Source organism: Phyllobates terribilis, unplaced genomic scaffold (genome assembly GCF_046119375.1).
Source record: "Phyllobates terribilis strain yellow unplaced genomic scaffold, ASM4611937v1 Scaffold_7__3_contigs__length_470593459, whole genome shotgun sequence".
Taxonomy (NCBI): Eukaryota; Metazoa; Chordata; class Amphibia; order Anura; family Dendrobatidae; genus Phyllobates; species Phyllobates terribilis.
Window position 1 is genome coordinate 394,753,971 of NW_027362767.1, and position 20,034 is coordinate 394,774,004.

A 20,034-nucleotide genomic window follows, 5' to 3' on the forward strand; every position below is an offset into this window, starting at 1 on the left:
CTCAGTTGTATGTGGCAGTCCTACAGATGTTATTAAGTTCTTTATTGTCGACTACGCCACCCATTGTATTGCGGTCACTATGGCCGCCGCTGCAGCAGGGTCCGCTGAGGCTGATGGTGTAGGTGCAGCTTTTGATGGTATAACCCCCAACGGGTGGGGTATAGCCTCAGGGGGTCAGGTGCAGAGGATGGGGGTTGTGGTGGTGCAGCATAGATGTTAAAGGAAGACAGAGTCGGGTTATGCAGTTAAGGGTATTTACTCACTGCTGATGTTCCGGTCACTCCAGCTTCAAGTGACCTCCCGAGCCGTGCTGCATCCACCAGGTCCTGGATCCAGCCAACCCCCAAGCGAGTCCGGAGCGTGACCCTGAGCTCTCCTTCTGTCCTTTCTCTGGCCGTCCCCACTAGTGATCCACCCAGGTCCAGCTCCCTCGGGCCTTCTGTTGGGAGACCCTTGGCCTTGGGTTCCCTGACCCTCCACGTGGTATGCCTTCGGGGTGGATGTGGTGGGTGGCCGTGGCAGACGCTGCCCACGGCCTCCGGTCTCTGGCTGGGGTGTGTTTTTGCCCCCACCAGCTTGGGTTCCGGTACCCTGATGCCGACTCTTCACCCGTGGATTGGATTTGGGGTCTCAGAGTCCTCTCTTCTGTTTCCCCCTCTGGGTCTCTCTTGCTTTCTCCTCTCTCTCTCTCTGGGGCTGCTCTGCTCCTCTGCTTCTTACTCTGACAGACTGACTTGCCTGCAAAGACTGACCCTGTTCTCTGATGGTGCCCACCTTATATACACCCTCTATGTGTGAGCTCAGGTGACCAGCACCCAATGAGCTCCTATCTTTACCCAGGCTGCTCCCCCTATCTGCCCCTACACTACTTGGGATGTACCACCCCCCTCCCACTCCAGCCAGGAACAGACTCGGTCGTACCTGCACATTTCTAAGTGGGAGTACCGTCGGCCTGTTCCTCGGAAATGGGATGTATGTAGTGCATGCAGCCTACCGAGCTCAGTTCCACACTCCATCCTTACCCGGGAGTGGAATATCACACCTCTGGGTTGAGGTGCAATACCCCTGTAGCAGCCGAATCCTCAGGGTGCTACATTCCCCCCTGGTAAATCACAGCACGTCCTCGGGCTGTAAGACATAACACCAAAAACATACAAATTTTTGCATAAACATATAAAACATATAAAACATTATATATATATATATCAATATAAAACATTCTCGTCGCCTCTGGCTCCTCCTCCGGTCACTGTGCAACGTGTGACCGGGTAAAGTGCGACAGTCTCTCTAGAAAACTGGTTTTCCTATAAAACCGGTAGGGGGCGCTTTAGGACGCGCAACTATATACAAGGATATGGCCGCTCTCAGTCCTCGGCCAGGTATTAGGGAGGAATGACCGCTCTCAGTCCTCGGTCAGTGGGATTAAGGGAAATACGGGTAACAGTTCACACATGCTGGTCCCAACGGGGACTATATTAGCAACAGCAACAGTTTCAGTTTCAGTTTCAGTTCCAGTTCACGGTTTCAGTTCACGGTGCCCCGACGGGCAACTATATACAGCTTCTGCTTCGCTGTCCTTAGCGACGGCGTCCTCCTGCTCTTGCTTTATGGTTACCTTTGGCTTCAGACCCGTCCGGGTCCTCTTGCTCTTCCTCCTCACACCGCAGCTCTTCCTCCGTCAGGCGATGCACATGGAGGGCGTAGGGACCTTTGGCACACTTGTGCCGGGTGAAGGTGACCTCGTCCCCGATGTAAAGGTCACGACCTCTGTGTCCCTCCGGTAGGTGGGACTCAACGTCTCTCCTGGTTACGAAGACGTCGCCTAGGGTGTGGTGGTCTCGGATGAAGCCCCACCCATGCTGCAGGTTAAACTTTATCACAGTCCCGGTGGTGCGGGGACTATGCGCTGCACGGGGGTCTCTCCTGGCCCGGCTCTTCTGCTCCGCGCTCTTTACTTGAGCTAGCTGTTCCCGGACCCGCCTCTCTCTCCGCTCCCTCTCGAAGTCCTCGAGCTGTTGGCGGCAGCACTCAGCACGCTCCGCTGCAGCTGCCCGAGTCTCTTGAGTGAACCCCATAAGATCTTCTCCGGTGGGGTCCCACTCAAACTGTGCTTCCGCTAGCGGGGGCGAGATCCTCTTTACGGGCTTTGGAGCCGGGATCAGGGGTTCATCCAGGGGTCTCTCTCTCCGGAGTCGGGGATGGTGAAACTCTGGTGGCCATATAAATGGCTGCCCATCCGGGCACGTATGCTGGGCGTACAGGTCCTCTCCCAGATGCGGCACTCTTGGTCTTATGGGCGCGGTGGTGGTGGCGCCCGGGTTGCCCGGGCCTTGCGGCCAGGCCTGGGGTATCTGGAAGGTAAAGGGCACCGTAAGGACGGCGGCGCCCTGGGCTACTTGGCCCTGCAACCAGGCCGGGGGCTCCGCGGAGGTAGGGGGCGCTGTTGGTATTGCGGCGCCCGGGGGTACTAGGCCTTGCGACCAGGCTGGTGGTACTTCCTGCTTGGTCACGCTCGGGGTCGAGGCGTGTGACGTCACAGGGGTCGCGGCTCCCGTTTGAGGCCTAGTCTGCGGCGGTGACGTTGCAGCAACGGGCACGGCAGGATAGACTTCGGGCTCTGCGACGGGGAGCTGGGGCAGGTACGCGGTTTCCCGGTCTGGGGTATAGACGTCCCCTTTACCTGCCTCCACTCGTTCGGCTCCCTTCTCGGCGCCGTCTCCAGCCTTCAGTCCTCCCGCGCCATCCTCAGAGGCGGTCTGTCTCCTCGTCTCGGGTGGCGTGCTCCGCTGACAGGTCTCGGTCTGCTGGGCCATCTCACGGCTCCACTCCGCCAACGTCTCTCGCTGCACCCGGGCCATCCTCCTTGCGAGGCCCTCCAGAGCGGTCTGTGCACACTCCCGGTCTCGGGGGAGCTGTGCTAGGACCTCCACTAGGCCTAGTGGGGTCGTTGTTTCCAGCAGGCTCCTGACCAACGGGTCGGTGCTGCTCTGCTCTCCTACAGTCGTCTCCAGCAGGCTCCTGGCCAGCGGGCCGGTGCTGCTCTGCTTTCTCGCCATCTCCGGGTAAGCTCCTCCGATACTCTTCTCCAGGCTTCTTGCCTCCGGGTGCGCTCGCTCTAGACTGCTCCAAGCGGCACCCATCTTTTCCCTCTCCTTTCGTCTCCTCCCACCTCGAGGGCGGTCCCGGGGCCACTTGGTGACTGTCAGCTCCAGGGGCTGTTCTTTCACGCTGACAGACACCTCTAGCATCACAGTCTCTGTTGGTGGGGGCGGTTTCCACTTTTGGCGCCATTTTCGGTCCTGGCCCACGATGGGAGGTGGCCTCTCGCCACCCTCTGGCACGCCCATAATGGCGTCCGCTCTTCCAAGGCGGGAAACCTTTGGAAATGGCGGGAATCGCTTCCCAGTGGCGGGAAACTCTGCAGATGGCGGGAAAACGCGGTTAATGGCGGACAACCGGCTGGAATCGACTGGTGATGGGGTCCGATGGCGGGGACCCTCCGGAACCGGCAGGAGACTTCTTTTTGAGGTAAACTCATTCTTTTCTTCAGGCACGCAGTACCCGGGTGTTGTGGGCACGTAATCCTGCCGACTACGCCAAAGTTGACGCGCCCCCTGGGCCATATTCTTTAGGGGGAATATCCGGAGCCGGATCAGATGGGAGTTGTAGTCTTCCGAGTGGCTGTGACCCGGTCCGTGCCCAGGGTGTCAAACTCAGTTGTATGTGGCAGTCCTACAGATGTTATTAAGTTCTTTATTGTCGACTACGCCACCCGTTGTATTGCGGTCACTATGGCCGCCGCTGCAGCAGGGTCCGCTGAGGCTGATGGTGTAGGTGCAGCTTTTGATGGTATAACCCCCAACGGGTGGGGTATAGCCTCAGGGGGTCAGGTGCAGAGGATGGGGGTTGTGGTGGTGCAGCATAGATGTTAAAGGAAGACAGAGTCGGGTTATGCAGTTAAGGGTATTTACTCACTGCTGATGTTCCGGTCACTCCAGCTTCAAGTGACCTCCCGAGCCGTGCTGCATCCACCAGGTCCTGGATCCAGCCAACCCCCAAGCGAGTCCGGAGCGTGACCCTGAGCTCTCCTTCTGTCCTTTCTCTGGCCGTCCCCACTAGTGATCCACCCAGGTCCAGCTCCCTCGGGCCTTCTGTTGGGAGACCCTTGGCCTTGGGTTCCCTGACCCTCCACGTGGTATGCCTTCGGGGTGGATGTGGTGGGTGGCCGTGGCAGACGCTGCCCACGGCCTCCGGTCTCTGGCTGGGGTGTGTTTTTGCCCCCACCAGCTTGGGTTCCGGTACCCTGATGCCGACTCTTCACCCGTGGATTGGATTTGGGGTCTCAGAGTCCTCTCTTCTGTTTCCCCCTCTGGGTCTCTCTTGCTTTCTCCTCTCTCTCTCTGGGGCTGCTCTGCTCCTCTGCTTCTTACTCTGACAGACTGACTTGCCTGCAAAGACTGACCCTGTTCTCTGATGGTGCCCACCTTATATACACCCTCTATGTGTGAGCTCAGGTGACCAGCACCCAATGAGCTCCTATCTTTACCCAGGCTGCTCCCCCTATCTGCCCCTACACTACTTGGGATGTACCACCCCCCTCCCACTCCAGCCAGGAACAGACTCGGTCGTACCTGCACATTTCTAAGTGGGAGTACCGTCGGCCTGTTCCTCGGAAATGGGATGTATGTAGTGCATGCAGCCTACCGAGCTCAGTTCCACACTCCATCCTTACCCGGGAGTGGAATATCACACCTCTGGGTTGAGGTGCAATACCCCTGTAGCAGCCGAATCCTCAGGGTGCTACACATCCATAGGATGCGCCAACTCTGGCACTTAGCCTCGCTCTTCCACGCTGCCCTGGTGCGGTGGCAGGGGGTAATAGGGTTGGGGTTCATGTCAGCGCCAGCTGCCATGAAGCCCAGGTTAGTAATGATGGGCGTCTATAAGACACCCCCATTACTAACCTACAAAGTGTTAAAAAGAAAAAACACACTACACCCAGAAAAAAATAATTTATTTGAAATAAAACACACAATTTTATTTAATTCTTAGTTTACTAAAAAAAAATAGTTACCTTTCCACGTTCCTGCGCTGATCTCCCATGCACAGCTGTCACATCTGGAGATGGTGACAGCTGTGCATGGCTGCTGTAAGCTCACACTGCCGGGAACACGTCCGCTCCCGGCAGCGGGAGCCACTGACTGAGGTCACCGGAGTGCATTCAGGCAGCGCAGCTCCGGAGACCTCCTTTACGGCACTGCTGTACCGTGGGAATTTCTCACGATACAGCAGGGCCGTAAAAGAGCTAACCGGAGCAGCGCTGCCTGAACTCCGGCGAACCCGCTTATGCAATGACGGGGCTGCTTTACGGCCCCATCATTATAGCGGCGGCAGCGGTTCAGAGCGGTCACATTCTATGTGGCTGCTCTAAACTGGAGATCATCGTGGGACACTCGTGGACTACTACGGAGGGGTAAGGATAAGGTTGTGGTTTATTATTTTATATTTTATTACAGGAGATCGATGGCTTCGGGGAATTAGGTGTCTAGGTGAGTATAGGTGTAGGTTTTTATTTTTTACTTTATTTTAGGTGGCGATCGGCGGAGACAGGTAATGTATGAACTAATTTATTGTAGGCTACCACTGGCCACCAATGACATATATTTAAAATTTATTGGGGACACAGTAGGGCAATTTATATAGCAGGATCAGGCTGATGGGAACTACTGCTCCCATCGAGCTGATCCTGCTGGCACGAGTGGACCGGGGACAGACATAGGCCGATGGGAGTTGTAGTGTCACATCGGCCTATGTCTGCCTGCACGCACACACCCACAGACATCGCACAGACACCGCACACACTTGCACAGACACCGCACACACCCGCAGACATCGCACAGACACCGCACACACCCGCAGACATCGCACAGACACCGCACACACTCGCAGACATCGCACAGACACCACACACACTCGCAGACATCGCACAGACACCGCAGACATCGCACAGACACCGCACACACCCGCAGACATCGCACACACTCGCAGACACACGCACAGACACCCCGCACACACTCGCAGACACACGCACAGACACCCATACACACCAATCATGACGGGCTGATCGTTTGGGAGGTGACGCTGTGCGGCCAGCCAATCACTGTAATGCCCACAAACAACATGGCTGCGGCATTACAGTGACTGGCTGGCAATCCCTGCATGTTCATTGGCTCTGTAAAGAGCACCAAACATGCAGGGCGGAGACCCGAGCTCCCGCCCGAGTAACCCGGAAATGCTCGGTGCTCGCCGAACATCCCGAGTAGCGTGATGCTTGGGCGAGTACCGAGCAGTGTCGAGCATGTTCGCTCAACACTAGTGTTTACTAAGACTAGACAATCTAAAGCAGCACTAGATATATCAAATGGCGTAAACCACTATGATAAATCTGATGGATTTTAAGACTGTTTAGTCCATCGGGGGTATATACACTGCTCAAAAATATAAAGGGAACACTCAAATAACACATCCTAGATCTGAATGAATGAAATATTCTCATTGAATACTTTGTTCTGTACAAAGTTGAATGTGCTGACAACAAAATCACACAAAAATCATCAATGGAAATCAAATTTATTAACCAATGGAGGCCTGGATTTGGAGTCACCCCCAAAATTAAAGTGGAAAAATACACTACAGGCTGATCCAACTTTGATGTAATGTCCTTAAAACAAGTCAAAATGAGGCTCAGTATTGTGTGTGGCCTCCACGTGCCTGTATGACCTCCCTACAATGACTGGGCATGCTCCTGATGAGGTTGCGGATGGTCTCCTGTGGGATCTCCTCCCAGACCTGAACTAAAGCATCCGCCCACTCCTGGACAGTCTGTGGTGCAACGTGACGTTGGTGGATGGAGCGAGATATGATGTCCCAGATGTGCTCAATCGGATTCAGGTCTGGGGAACGGGCAGGCCAGTCCATAGCTTCAATGCCTTCATCTTGCAGGAATTGCTGACAAACTCAAGCCACATGAGATCTGGCATTGTCCTGCATTAGGAGGAACCCAGGGCCAACCACACCAGCATATGGTCTCACAAGGGGTCTGAGGATCTCATCTCAGTACCTAATGGCAGTCAGGCTACCTCTGGTGAGCACATGGAGGGCTGTGCGGCCCTCCAAAGAAATGCCACCCCACACCATTACTGACCCACTGCCAAACCAGTCATGCTGAAGGATGTTGCAGGCAGCAGCTCGCTCTCCATGGCATCTCCAGAGTCTGTCATGTCTGTCACATGTGCTCAGTGTGAACCTGCTTTCATCTGTGAAGAGCACAGGGTGCAGTGGCGACTTTGCCAATCCTCTTGTTCTGTGGCAAATGCCAAGCGTCCTGCACGGTGTTGGGCTGTGAGCACAACCCCCATCTGTGTACGTCGGGCCCTCATACCACCCTCATGGAGTCGGTTTCTAACCGTTTGTGCAGACACATGCACATTTGTGGCCTGCTGGAGGACATTTTGCAGGGCTCTGGCAGTGCTCCTCCTGTTCCTCCTTGAATAAAGGCGGAGCTAGCGGTCCTGCTGCTGGGTTGTTGCCCTCTTACGGCCCACTCCACGTCTCCTGGTGTACTGGCCTGTCTCCTGGTAGCGCCTCCAGCCTCTGTACACTACGCTGACAGACACAGCAAACCTTCTTGCCACAGCTCGCATTGATGTGCCATCCTGGATGAGCTGCACTACCTGAGCAACTTCTGTGGGTTGTAGAGTCCGTCTCATGCTACCATGAGTGTGAAAGCACAACCAACATTCAAAAGTGACCAAAACATCAGCCAGAAAGCATTCTTACTGAGATGAGGTCTGTGGTCCCCACCTGCAGAACCACTCCTTTATTGAGGGTGTCTTGATAATTGCCAAGAATTTCCATCTATTGTCTATTCCATTTGCACAACAGCATGTGAAATTGATTGTCAATCAGTGTTGCTTCCTAAGTGGACAGTTTGATTTCACAGAAGTTTGATTTACTTGGAGTTATATTCTGCAGTTTAAATGTTCCCTTTATTTTTTTGAGCAGTGTATTATATTAAGACTATTTTTATGGTGGTTTTGAACCTATAGCTCACTGAAGTAAGGTGCAAAAACTTAAATTTGGAGCATATTTTTAGCAGTTTGCGCAGCAGAAGATGAAATCTATGGTAGGTATAGGTTTCAGCTACAACATACATCTTTTTTCTGATAGATTAGTTGAAATATTTAAAAAAAAAAAAAATCAACAGCTCACCATTCCTCACTGCAGAACTCTTCCTATGCAAGGAAGCCCCACGGCAGCTGGACTGTAGGGTTTAAAGGGAAACTTTTCCCTTTGTGGAGAGTGCCAAGCTGGCATAAGGAGACTTAAAGGCCTTTCAATGCTACTCTGGGAATTAAATATGCAAATAGCTGCTTCTAAATGAATATAAAAAAATTTTCTGAATGAAAAAAAATAAAATGATATACTTTTTTTTATTTTTCCCTGCTACTTTTACACACACTTATGCACCAAATTGCCTTTTTTCTGAGAGCCATAACTTATTTTTCTGTCAAAATTTTTACCCAAGATCCATTTGCATCTACAGTTATATGAAAAAGTTTGGGCACCCCTATTAATTTTAAGCTTAATGTTTTATAAAAATTGGTGGTTTTGCAACAGCTGTTTCAGTTTGATATATGTAATAACTGTTGGACACAGTAATGTTTCTGCCTTTAAATGAGGTTTATTGTACTAACAGAAAATGTGCAATCTGCATTCAAACAAAATTTGACAGGTGCATAAGTATGGGCACCTCACCAGAAAAGTGACATTAATATTTTGTAGATCCTCCTTTTGCAAAAATAACAGCCTCTAGTCGCTTCCTGTAGCTTTTAATGAGTTTCTGGATCCTGGATGAAGGTATTTTTGACCATTCCTCTTTACAAAACAATTCCAGTTCAGTTAAGTTTGATGGTCGCCGAGCATGGACAGCCTTCTTCAAATGATCCCACAGATGTTCAATGATATTCAGGTCTGGGGACTGGGATGGCCATTCCAGAACATTGTAATTGTTCCTCTGCATGAATGCCTGAGTAGATTTGGAGCGGTGTTTTGGATCATTGTCTTGCTGAAAGATCCATCCCCTGCGTAACTTCAACTTTATCACTGATTCTTGAACATTATTGTCAAGAATCTGCTGATACTGAGTGGAATCCATGCGTCCCTCAACTTTAACAAGATTCCCGGTGCCGGCATTGGCCACACAGCCCCAAAGCATGATGGAACCTCCACCAAATTTTACTGTGGGTAGCAAGTGTTTTTCTTGGAATGCTGTGTTTTTTTGCCGCCATGCATAACACCTTTTTGTATGACCAAACAACTCAATATTGGTTTCATCAGTCCACAGGACCTTCTTCCAAAAAGAAATTGGTTTCCCCAAATGTGCTTTTGCATACCTCAGCCGACTCTGTTTGTGGCGTGCTTGCAGAAACAGCTTCTTTCGCATCACTCTCCCATACAGCTTCTCCTTGTGCAAAGTGCGTTGTATAGTTGACCGATGCACAGTGACACCATCTGCAGCAAGTTGATGCTGCAGCTCTCTGGAGGTGGTCTGAGGATTGTCCTTGACTGATCTCACCATTCTTCTTCTCTGCCTTTCTGATGTTTTTCTTGGCCTGCCACTTCTGGCCTTAACAAGAACTGTCCCTGTGTTCTTCCATTTCCTTACTATGTTCCTCTCAGTGGAAACTGACAGGTTAAATCTCTGAGACAGCTTTTTGTATCCTTCCCCTGAACAACTATGTTGAATAATCTTTGTTTTCAGATCATTTGACAGTTGTTTTGAGGAGCCCATGATGCCACTCTACAGAGGAGATTCAATCAGGAGAACAACTTGCAAGTGGCCAATTGAAGTAGCTTTTCTCATGATTGCATACACCTGGCTATGAAGTTCAAAGCTCAATGAGGTTACAAAACCAAAAAAAGTGCTTTAGTAAGTCAGTAAAAAGTAGGTAGGAGTATTTAAAACAAGAAAATGATAAGGGTGCCCATACTTATGCACCTGTCAAATTTTGTTTGAATGCAGATTGCACATTTTCTGTTAGTACAATAAACCTCATTTCAAGGCAGAAACATTACTGTGTCCAACAGTTATTACATATATCAAACTGAAATAGCTGTTGCAAAAACACCAATTTTTATAAAACATTAAGCTTAAGATTAATAGGGGTGCCCAAACTTTTTCATATAACTGTATGTAAGGCCTCTTTCATACATCCTGATATTTTTGGTACTGGGAAAACCAGTACCGGTGCTATCCAGGTCCATTTGTCTGTGTGTAACATCCTTGTGCCGTCCTTGTGTCATCAGCACGTGTGCAGGACGTATTGCGGACCGTGCTGCCGGCAAAACACAGACATGTCTACGTGTTTTACCCACGGAAGCACGGTCCATGTAAACACACTGACATGTGCGCACACATAGATTTGAATGGGTCTACATGTGTAAGTGTCTCCAGTATGTGTGAAAACTGTCACCACACGTACCGGACACAATGACGTGTGAAGGGGACCTTAAATCTCTTACTTACCGTAACCTTTGAAGAGCAGATCTCCAAATTCTGAGGGTCCTCTCAAGCTGAACATATTCCCATTGTCTATCAAAGCCTCCTTCACACAATCATAGCCAATAAGGACCACTGCAGGTGCGCTGGACAGGTAGATGGTGAACACCGGACCATAGGTCTCACTCAGCTAGTAGAGAAAAATAAAAAAATAAAAAACATTTAAAAAAAGTTGAATTTTCTTACCTACCCTATAACAATATGATGCAAAAATTGGCTCAAGGTTCAAGAAATTATGACAAATGGATGGTATATTTATTATGGTATTTATGCATAAATCAGTATTTTATGTGAGTGCAATGAAAATGCAAGAATGAAAACATTGTCATACAGTATTATCATGTAAGGGCAAAGTGTTAAAGGAAAGATTCTGAGCAGTAATTAATGGATGATCGGGAGGAGGGGGATGCAGCTGCAGCTTTTGTACGATGTGTATGTATATTCACTGACCCAAGAAATTCGAGTCGATTATACAAATGACAATCTGATCAAATTCTGATTAGGGTTTGAGCATAGTGGGATCTGATTTTCTCAGATGAGGAAAAAAATATTTCTCCATCTTCTCCATTGAGTCAGTGCGTGGAAAACGGACTGCACTCAGATGTTATCCGAGTGCAGTCTGATTTTTTTTCCAGGCACTCATTGAGTTGCATATCCGAGTGTGATCCAAATATCGGATCAAACTGTAGGATAAGAGACTGTCCAAAGAAAAAAAAAAGAAATCGGACACGTGCACGGTCCCATAGACTAACATTGGTCCGTGTGCGATCTGATGTTTTGTTTTGGACCAAACATACGGTGGTAAGCACATGCCCTAAAGGGAATTTAACAGGTGATAAATGCTGGCTGTGGTTCGGGTACCATGCATCTGTGGCACCCTGCTGCGCACAGGACCAGGGTGCATGGACGGACTTCTCCACAAGAGGCCCTCATTACATACAAACACCTCCACAATTCCACCTCATACCAGCAGAGGGAGCCCGGATAGGGATATATATATATGGAGGGTGGAGCCAGACAGATCAGTGAGTTTTAGAGTTTAGTCAGACTGAGAGAGAGTCTGAGAGCAGCGAAGTTCTGAGGGCCCCAAGTGTGGCTGAAGGCAAGAGGAGAGAGGAGTTGAGGGGGCAGAGGAGCATCATAGGCTCACCCCAATATACAAACCGGACACCGGGTCCGCGCCTACAGTGTTCCTTTATACCCAGTAGGGATCACCGGCATCCCAGGAGGACTGCAAGTCCCTGGCTGACCTGAAGCTAGACCCATTACAGGACCAGGAATCACAAGGCCCCAGCGTCCAGGGAGAGTGGTTGCCAACAGAAGGTCCTACTACCGAGCGACAGGTGAAGGAACAGCACGACACAAAAGCTAGGCCCAGTGGCAGGCTGGCCAGGAGCTTACAGAGAGGCAGACACGGACCAGGAGGCCTTATACCCACTCACTGGGGAGAAATCCTGAAGTGCACCCACCCTACTGAGTACCCTGGACCGTACCTGACATCCGCACCAGTAAAGGTATTGAAGCGAATCCCCTGTCTCTGTCAGTTACTCCTGCTGCGCCATCCCGCCTGCACTACAAGCCCCAGCATCACCACCATCAAACTCCACAATGCCCCGGGGGCCCGCTCCGCCTGTGGGGAGCAGAAACACCTCAGCTGCCATCCCACCCCCCCCCGGAGGTCTGCAGCAGCGCTGGTAAACCTTACCAGTTACCACAGTTGGCATCACGAACTTTATCCCCCCTATAAATAAAAAAAACCCTTTTAATTGACTGCTCTGGGTCACGGACCGGGCCAGCCACCGTGATATCCCCCACCAGCATCCATAGGCCCGGCTGCCGAGTAACCCCCACGGCCCAGGGTGCATGTCAGTCTTGGCGTCACGAACAGGATCTCGTGCTTGTTGCAACGAACAGGATTTCGTGCCCATTGCCACCGGGTACTGTGCGCCTTAAAAGACTGTAACACTTACTGTGGTGAAGATTTCCCGCCATTCCCGAGGTTTCCCGCCATTATCTGCCATTTTCCTGTCGCCGCGCGGGAATTTGACGGGCTAACCGCGGGAATCGTAGAGGCGTAACCGCTGGAAGCGCACGAAGCCCAGGTCCCGCCTCGCGCCTTGACGTTGAACCAGGAAGCGTCAGGTCCTAGAAGGAGACCGTTGTCAAGCGCACGCTCTGACGTCAGCCGCGAGGGAGACACAAGGTCCTTGAAGGAGACCGTCGCCTGCGGAGCTGTGGCCTACCCGATCCAAGGAAAGAAGGTAGGCTACGGTTTACTAGGGGGTCGCAACCATGGCCGACGACCAGCAAGCCTCCGGAGCACCGGTTAACGCTCCTGATGCCCAACTTGCGCCCGGCGCTGCACAGGCCGGAGCGGCTGACCCACCAGCAGGGGTCGTGACTCCGTTGATACCTATGGCCCTGCCGTATATCCCTGGAGCAAAATAGATCCCCAGTATGATGGCAGACCAGACACCCTGTCTGGGTTCAAGAGAAAAATATGCGGTGTGCTGGATATGTACTCTATGACTGGCAAACAGAGAGCCGCTGTTGTACTAGGACAATGGACTGGTGCCGTAGAGCGGGAAGTTGAAACCTGGCCACCCGCAGACAAGGAAACAGTATCCATCATCTTTAAGAGACTGCAAACTGTGTTTGAAAACCGCACTGAAACAGATCTCCGGATGAGGTTCTACCACTGTACCCAGAAACCTGAGGACAGTATCCGGGACTATACCTGGCACTTACAGGAAGCCCTGCGGGCCCTGAAACAGGTTGGTCCAGCCAGCATACAAGATGAAAATAAAATGCTGACAGAACAATTAATCCGGGGGTTGAGGTCCCAGGAGGAGAGCAGAACCGCACGGTGGTGGGCCTTAGATCATCCAGACGCCACCTTTGACACCCTGAAGGACATGGCTATTAAGGATTAACAGCACCTGGAAACATCAGGGACTGCTATCCAGCGTTACCAGGGTGGGGCCACCCCAGTGCTCGCAACACCCACTGCTCCTTCGCTAATGGCTGAAACAAAGATGCAAACAGTGCCTCCTAGCGAGCTGGACAGCCTGCACTCTGAAGTGCGTCAGCTAAGAAAAACTCTGACCACTGTCCTGAGCGCCCTACAGCTACGGATGGAGCCCGAGAAAGAAGGAAGGATTCTGCTAGCCGACAACCCTGTGGATGTCCCCTGGATGAGGAGAAGAAGGAAGGCGACGCCACCCTGTGGGAGGACCAGCGACCAACGCCGCCCACCAAAGGAACTCGTCTGCTACCGTTGCCACAAGGCAGGCCACGCTGCCCGGACCTGCCCTTTAAACGAGAAATCCCTGGGGCCAAGGGCCGACACCCAGGAGTAGACCAACAGGCCCATCAAACTGGTACCATCGGTACCATTGTGCTGGATGGCATCACGACACCTGCCTTGCTGGACAATGGATCTTAGGTAACCATCATACCTGATGTCCACTACAAAAGGTACTGGTCCGTAGATTAACTCGAGCCGCCAGCCCCGAACCTCTCCGTGTATGCCTCTAACGGTCTTCCTCTTAACCTAGTAGGGGTTAAGAATGTGACAGTGAAGATGGGGAGAGCGGAACTAAAGGACCAAGGACTGATTGTAGTGAAGTCTAATCCTGGTGATACAGACTTGTATATGATACTTGGTACAAATATTGTCGGTAACTGTTTGGGAGAAGTGTTTTTGCTGCAACAGATTGCTGACACCGCCAAACCAGGGCAGAGGAGGGTGCTCCAGAAAGAGATCCCAGCCCTTATGTACCAGCAACAGGTAAAGCTAACAGGTGGTGAAATTGGTAATGTATGGGTGACAGACCCGATACCCATTGTGATTCCCCCGATGAGTGAAATTCTGATTTGGTGTAGGGCAGCAATAGGTCTCAAAGGACAAAACTACCAGGCGGTAGTGGAGCCCATTAGCTCAGAGCACAGACCTACACTCTTAACTGTCAGAGGAGTGGTTGATGTACGCAATAGGAGGGTACCCGTACGTCTCCTAAATTGTGGGGAGGATGAAGTCAAATTACCACGATATGCCACGGTTGCCAGATTTTACACTGTTAATAACAACGCTATCCACACCGTGGAGTCCTTAACTAGTGTTGAGCCACCCCCGTAGTGTTCGAGTTCGGTTCGGTTCATCGAACACCCGTGTGTTCGCCGAACTGTTCGTCGAACACCTTCGAACACCGTTAAAACCAATGGCAGGCAAACAAAAACACATAGAAACACATAGAAAACACCTTCAAAGGTGTCCAAAAGCTGACAAACTGCTCAGAAGACACAACTAACACATGGAAAAGTGACAAGTACATATAGTCATGCGAAAAGAAAAGAGGTGGAGGAGTAAAAGGAGGGGGAGACACAAATATAGGCATGTCATGCCCTTCTAAAATCCAAAAAGTGAGAAGCCGACACGTTCAGTCCGCTCCTGCCCGTGCCACCTCCGTGTCGCCGGGTTCGTGCCAGAGCCGCGGTGAACCCTGACGGCCAGCCCCCCTCTCCCAATACTGGTGCCTGTCCGCTGGTGGGTCGAGCGAGCCCCCCTGCGGTGGAGGCAGCTCTAAGCTTTTTAATTTAAATTGTCTCTCTAATTTGAATGAATACACTTTAAATCCATTTACAAGGATCTATTGGAGGGCAAGTCTCATGCCAGCAGCCGCGTAATTCCAGCTCCAGTAGCGTCCACTAAAGCTGCTGCAGTTAAAAAGCTTTTATAAGGATCGAGCTCGGCTGTCCACCGCAAGGCATCCTACTGCCAGTCCCAGCCCCTATGCCTTGGGGTGACTCCTGATGCTCTTCACTGAGTATCTCGTGGTCCCGAAGCATTTCCTTTGAAAAAATTAAGTGTCCAAACTACAGGTGGTGTAGCTTGCTTAACAGCCGGGATAATCCGCTGACTAGCAGACACTGCTACTAGGCACAAAGTATTTCCTGGGCTAGATGCAGTTAAAAATTTGTAATTAGATACTCTCGTTGGATGCTGAGAAAGCATTCCATAGAGTCTCCTGGCACGCCATATATGATTCTCTTAAAAAGCTTGGGGTAGGGGTCTAGGGGACCCTTTTATAGCCAAAATCACGGCCCTGTATCGCAATACGTCACCTAGGCTGAAGATAAATGGAACTGTAGCACCCTGAGGGCTCGGTTGCTACAGAGGTATTGCACCTCACCCAGAGGTGTGATATCTCACTCTCAGGTAAGGATGGAGTGTGGATCAGGACCCGACACCTGCATGCATTACACCACATTGCTGTGGGGCAGGGCGACCAATATGCCTCTGAGATGGGCACGACAGTCCCTGTCCCTGGCTGGAGTGGGGGGAGGGAACACTGAGGAAGGGGAACCCTGTAGTGCAGGAGCAGGGAGGAAGCAGTTCCTGGGTGCATTGAGAAGGGAGTATAAAAGGTGGGCACCATCTTAGTTCAGTGCAGAGAAGTCTGAGCAGAAGTGGCAGGGAGCAGGGGCTCTGCATGAGCTCTGCTCCGGAGGCAGGCCTAGTAACAGAGGCCCAGGCCTGGAAGAGGGAGAAGGAAGGAAGAGGAGCGGAGAAGGCTCCAGGAACGAGGAATGAAGGGATCCCAGGGGTGCGGACGGGCGAGTCGCCACCGCACGCCCGAATCCACCTGCGTGGAGGGGTCAGGCCAAAGGGGGAGACCGGTCCCCGAAACTAGTGGAGGCAAGAAACGACCCTCAGCTAGAAACCGGAGGCTCTGACATTTTATGTGGCGCAGCCCCTCGCTACACCCGCTAGGAAGGCACCACATAGGGTCAGGGAAACTGGCGCCAAGTTTACCAAGAGGAGGCCCGAGGCAGCCGGACAGAAGGGTTGGTAAGAAAGGCCAGACAAAGGACACACAAAGGGGGTCCTGTGAAGCGCTCCAAAGTTATCTGGGAGTTGTCTGAGCCCCTCACCTGGTGAGCACAGTACGACGTGGGCAGCCGTTACCTGCAGACGTGGTCTGGATAATAAGAACTGTGAGTAAAGGCCCTGGACTGCATCACTGACTCCGTGTCGTTACTGCTGCTGCCCTACACCATCACCCCCATCCTCCGCATACACTGCCCTGAGGCTATACTCCTCCCGTGGGGAGTTATGCTACGCTCTGCTGCACCCACAACACCAGCCTCAGCGGTCTGCCCTGCAGCGGCGGTTCACTCTGACCGCAATCCACGGGTGGCGTAGTCGGACATTTAAACTTCAAAACCACATAAATAGTTCCGCCACTGGTTTGACCACCCTGAACCACGGAACCGGGTCGCCGCCACGAAGACTACAACCACCAGCATCCACCAAAAAGGGTCCGGCTCCGGGTGTCCCAAGGCCCAGGGGGTGCATCAGAACATTTTCATCACCTTTCACAATCACCAATGGGACAAGGCAGGGATGTCCTCTGTCCCCTCTCTTATACATCCTAGTGACGGAGCACCTGCTCTCATCAATTCGCCATAACCCCAATATTAGGTGGATTGAGGTGGGAGGCACCGAGTACAAGTGCTCTCTATTTGCTGATGATGTCCTAGTATATATCACTCAATCACATATATCCATCCATGCTGTTATGGCTGAAATAGATCACTTTGTTACATGGTCAAATTTTAAAATCAATGCAGCGAAGTCTGAGGCCCTCGATGTCTCCCTCCCCAAATCCATATAGGATTCCATCCAGTCCAACTTTCCCTTTGCCTGGCCCTCACAGGGTATCAAATACTTAGGAATTCCTATTCATAGAGACCTCTCCCATCTATGTTATCTTAATTTTGGGCCCTTTATTGAACAACTCCATACAGACCACGGTTGGCAGGTTAGAACTGTAAGATTCACTACGTGAACCACTGGTGTTTTGTGGAAAAGCACATGTACACTGTGTTCCAAATTATTATGCAAAAAGTGTTTAGGAGTGATAAGGGAAGAATTTGTTTGTTTGTCAGTTAAACTCATTGATGGTGATGTGTGTCAGGGCTCTTTATATCACTGTAAGCAATTGCAGACACCTGTGCTAATTACTTTGGCAGGTGTGTCCAATGAAAGGCAAGACTACTTAAGAAGGCTGTCTCACATTATTAAGCAGCCTACATTTTCTGCCAAAATGGGAAAGAAAAAGGATGTGTCGGCTGCTGAGAAGCAACAAATTGTGGAGTGTTTAGGTCAAGGCATGACTACAATCATCATTGTGCGATGATCAGGATGAAGTGTCTTGGCAATCAAGAAGTATGTAGCTGATTCACAGTACACACGTGTGCGTGCTGATAAGGGCAAATTGAGGACTCTTTCCTACAGGCAATTACGTCAGGTTAAAAGAGCAGCGGCAAAAAAGCCTTGTCATAGCAGCAGACAAGTTTTTGAAGCTGCTGGTGCCTCCAACGTCCCCCGAACAACAAGATGCAGGGTCCTTCAGAGGTTTGCAGCTGTGCATACGCCATCCTGTCGACCTCCTCTATCCACTTCACACAAGCAGAAACGGCTATAGTGGGCTAAACATTACATGAAGACTGATTTCAAAACTGTTTTGATCACGGATGAGTGCCGTGCAGCGCTCGATGGTCCAGATGGATGGAGTGGAGGATGGCTGGTTGATGGACACCCCACGCAAACACGGCTACAGCGCCAACAAGGAGGAGGTGGAGTAATGTTTTGGGCTGGAATCATGGGGAGAGAGATTGTCGGCCCCTTTAGGATCCCTGAAGGCGCTAAAGATGAACTCCATAATGTATGTGGATTTTCTCAAACAGCACTTCCTGCCATGGTTCAAGAAGAAGAACCGTGTATTTCACAGCAAGATCATTTTTTGGCATGATAATGCACCATCTCATGCTGCACATAAAACATCTGCATCTCTGGCTGATATGGGCATAAAAGGGGACAAACTTATGGTGTGACCCCCATGCTCCCCTGACCTCTACCCCATTCAGAACCTCTGGAGCATCATCAAAAGGAGTGTCTATGATGGCGGGAGGCAGTTCACATCTAAGCAACACCTCTGGGAGGGTATTCTGTCCTCATGCAAAACAATTGAAGCAGAAACCATCCAAAACCTGACAAATTCAATGGACGAGAGAGTTCAGAAGCTCCTTTCGAACAAGGGGTCCTATGTGAAAATGTAACATCACCTAGAATAAAGTTTTGAGTTGAAAACTGTTTGATTTCAGTTTCTAATAACCTGCTAATGCTTATAATTTCAAAAATGACCATTTTTTTGGTCTTTATTAAAATGAAAAGGTTGATCGAAAAGTTTGGGGGATCTAAGAGTGTGGCAACCCAGTAGTCATGATTACTTCGAATTCTGACAATTTGAGGGTCATGTTGCAGGTAGTGCAGCAAGAAGGCACTTATGTGTCTTGCGCATCTCGGAGCCCCAAAATTATTTTCCGGGCTAGATGCAGCTAAAAATTATTATTAATTTTAAATCTGGTGGAGCTTAGTATAGATGGCCTAATAGGATCAGTGCTGCACACTGCTACAAAGCCCAAATTATTTTCCAGCCAAGATACAGATAAACATGATTAGTAATTTTAAATCTGGTGGAGCTTATTATAGATGGCCTAATAGAATCAGTGCTGCACACTGCTACAAAGCCCAAATTATTTTCCAGCCAAGATACAGATAAACATGATTAGTAATTTGAAAGCTTAAAATGGTTGGTAGGGTGATTTTAACCAATCATCAAGCTTTTACTCTCCCCAGGATGACACAGGGGTAGAAAAGTCGTTTCGTATCCATGATTTGTTCATCTTTATGAACGTGAGTCTGTCTACATTATCAGTGGAGAGCCGCGTGCGCTTATCTGTCAGCACACCACCAGCAGCGCTGAACACACATTCAGACAGAACGCTGGCTGCGGGGCATGACAAGATCTCCAAGGCGTAAGTGGCTAGTAGTGTTGAGCCACCCCCGTAGTGTTCGGGTTCGGTTCGGTTCGTCGAACACCGGGATGTTCGAGGAACTGTTCGTCGAACTGTTCGTCGAACACCTTAGAACACCGTCGAACACCGTTAAAACCAATGGCAGGCAAACAAAAACACATAGAAACACATAGAAAACACCTTCAAAGGTGTCCAAAAGCTGACAAACTGCTCAGAAGACGCTCTCTTTAAAAAAGCCGGCCGGCAATTCATCAGCGGCATACACCGGTACCCGACAATTTAGACAAGAAGGAATAGAGCATCACACATAGATTAGATAGATAGAAACATGTCAGTCACACATATAAGAAGCACAGTGACAGTGTTGCTTACTGTACTTGTCATTTAGTGTAATGCATTTATTTAAAAAAATAATAGTGTTTTCATACACCGTCTCTTTAAGAAAGCCGGCCGGCAATTCAGCAGCGGTACCCGACAATTTATAACAGAAAGAATAGAGCTTCACACATAGATAGATATAAACATGCCAA

General features: G+C 50.4%; 1 protein-coding gene across 4 annotated transcripts in view; it reads right to left on the reverse strand.

The window, feature by feature from the left end:
* Nucleotides 1-20,034, reverse strand: part of LOC141154977 (cytochrome P450 2A5-like) — a 70,649-nt gene that overhangs the window by 13,618 nt on the left and 36,997 nt on the right. For all 4 annotated transcript variants that reach the window (XM_073641561.1, XM_073641562.1, XM_073641560.1 and 1 more), the window contains one exon: nt 10,589-10,751. In XM_073641561.1, coding sequence (XP_073497662.1) covers nt 10,589-10,751 — 163 coding nt within the window. The remainder of the gene's footprint in view (nt 1-10,588; nt 10,752-20,034) is intronic.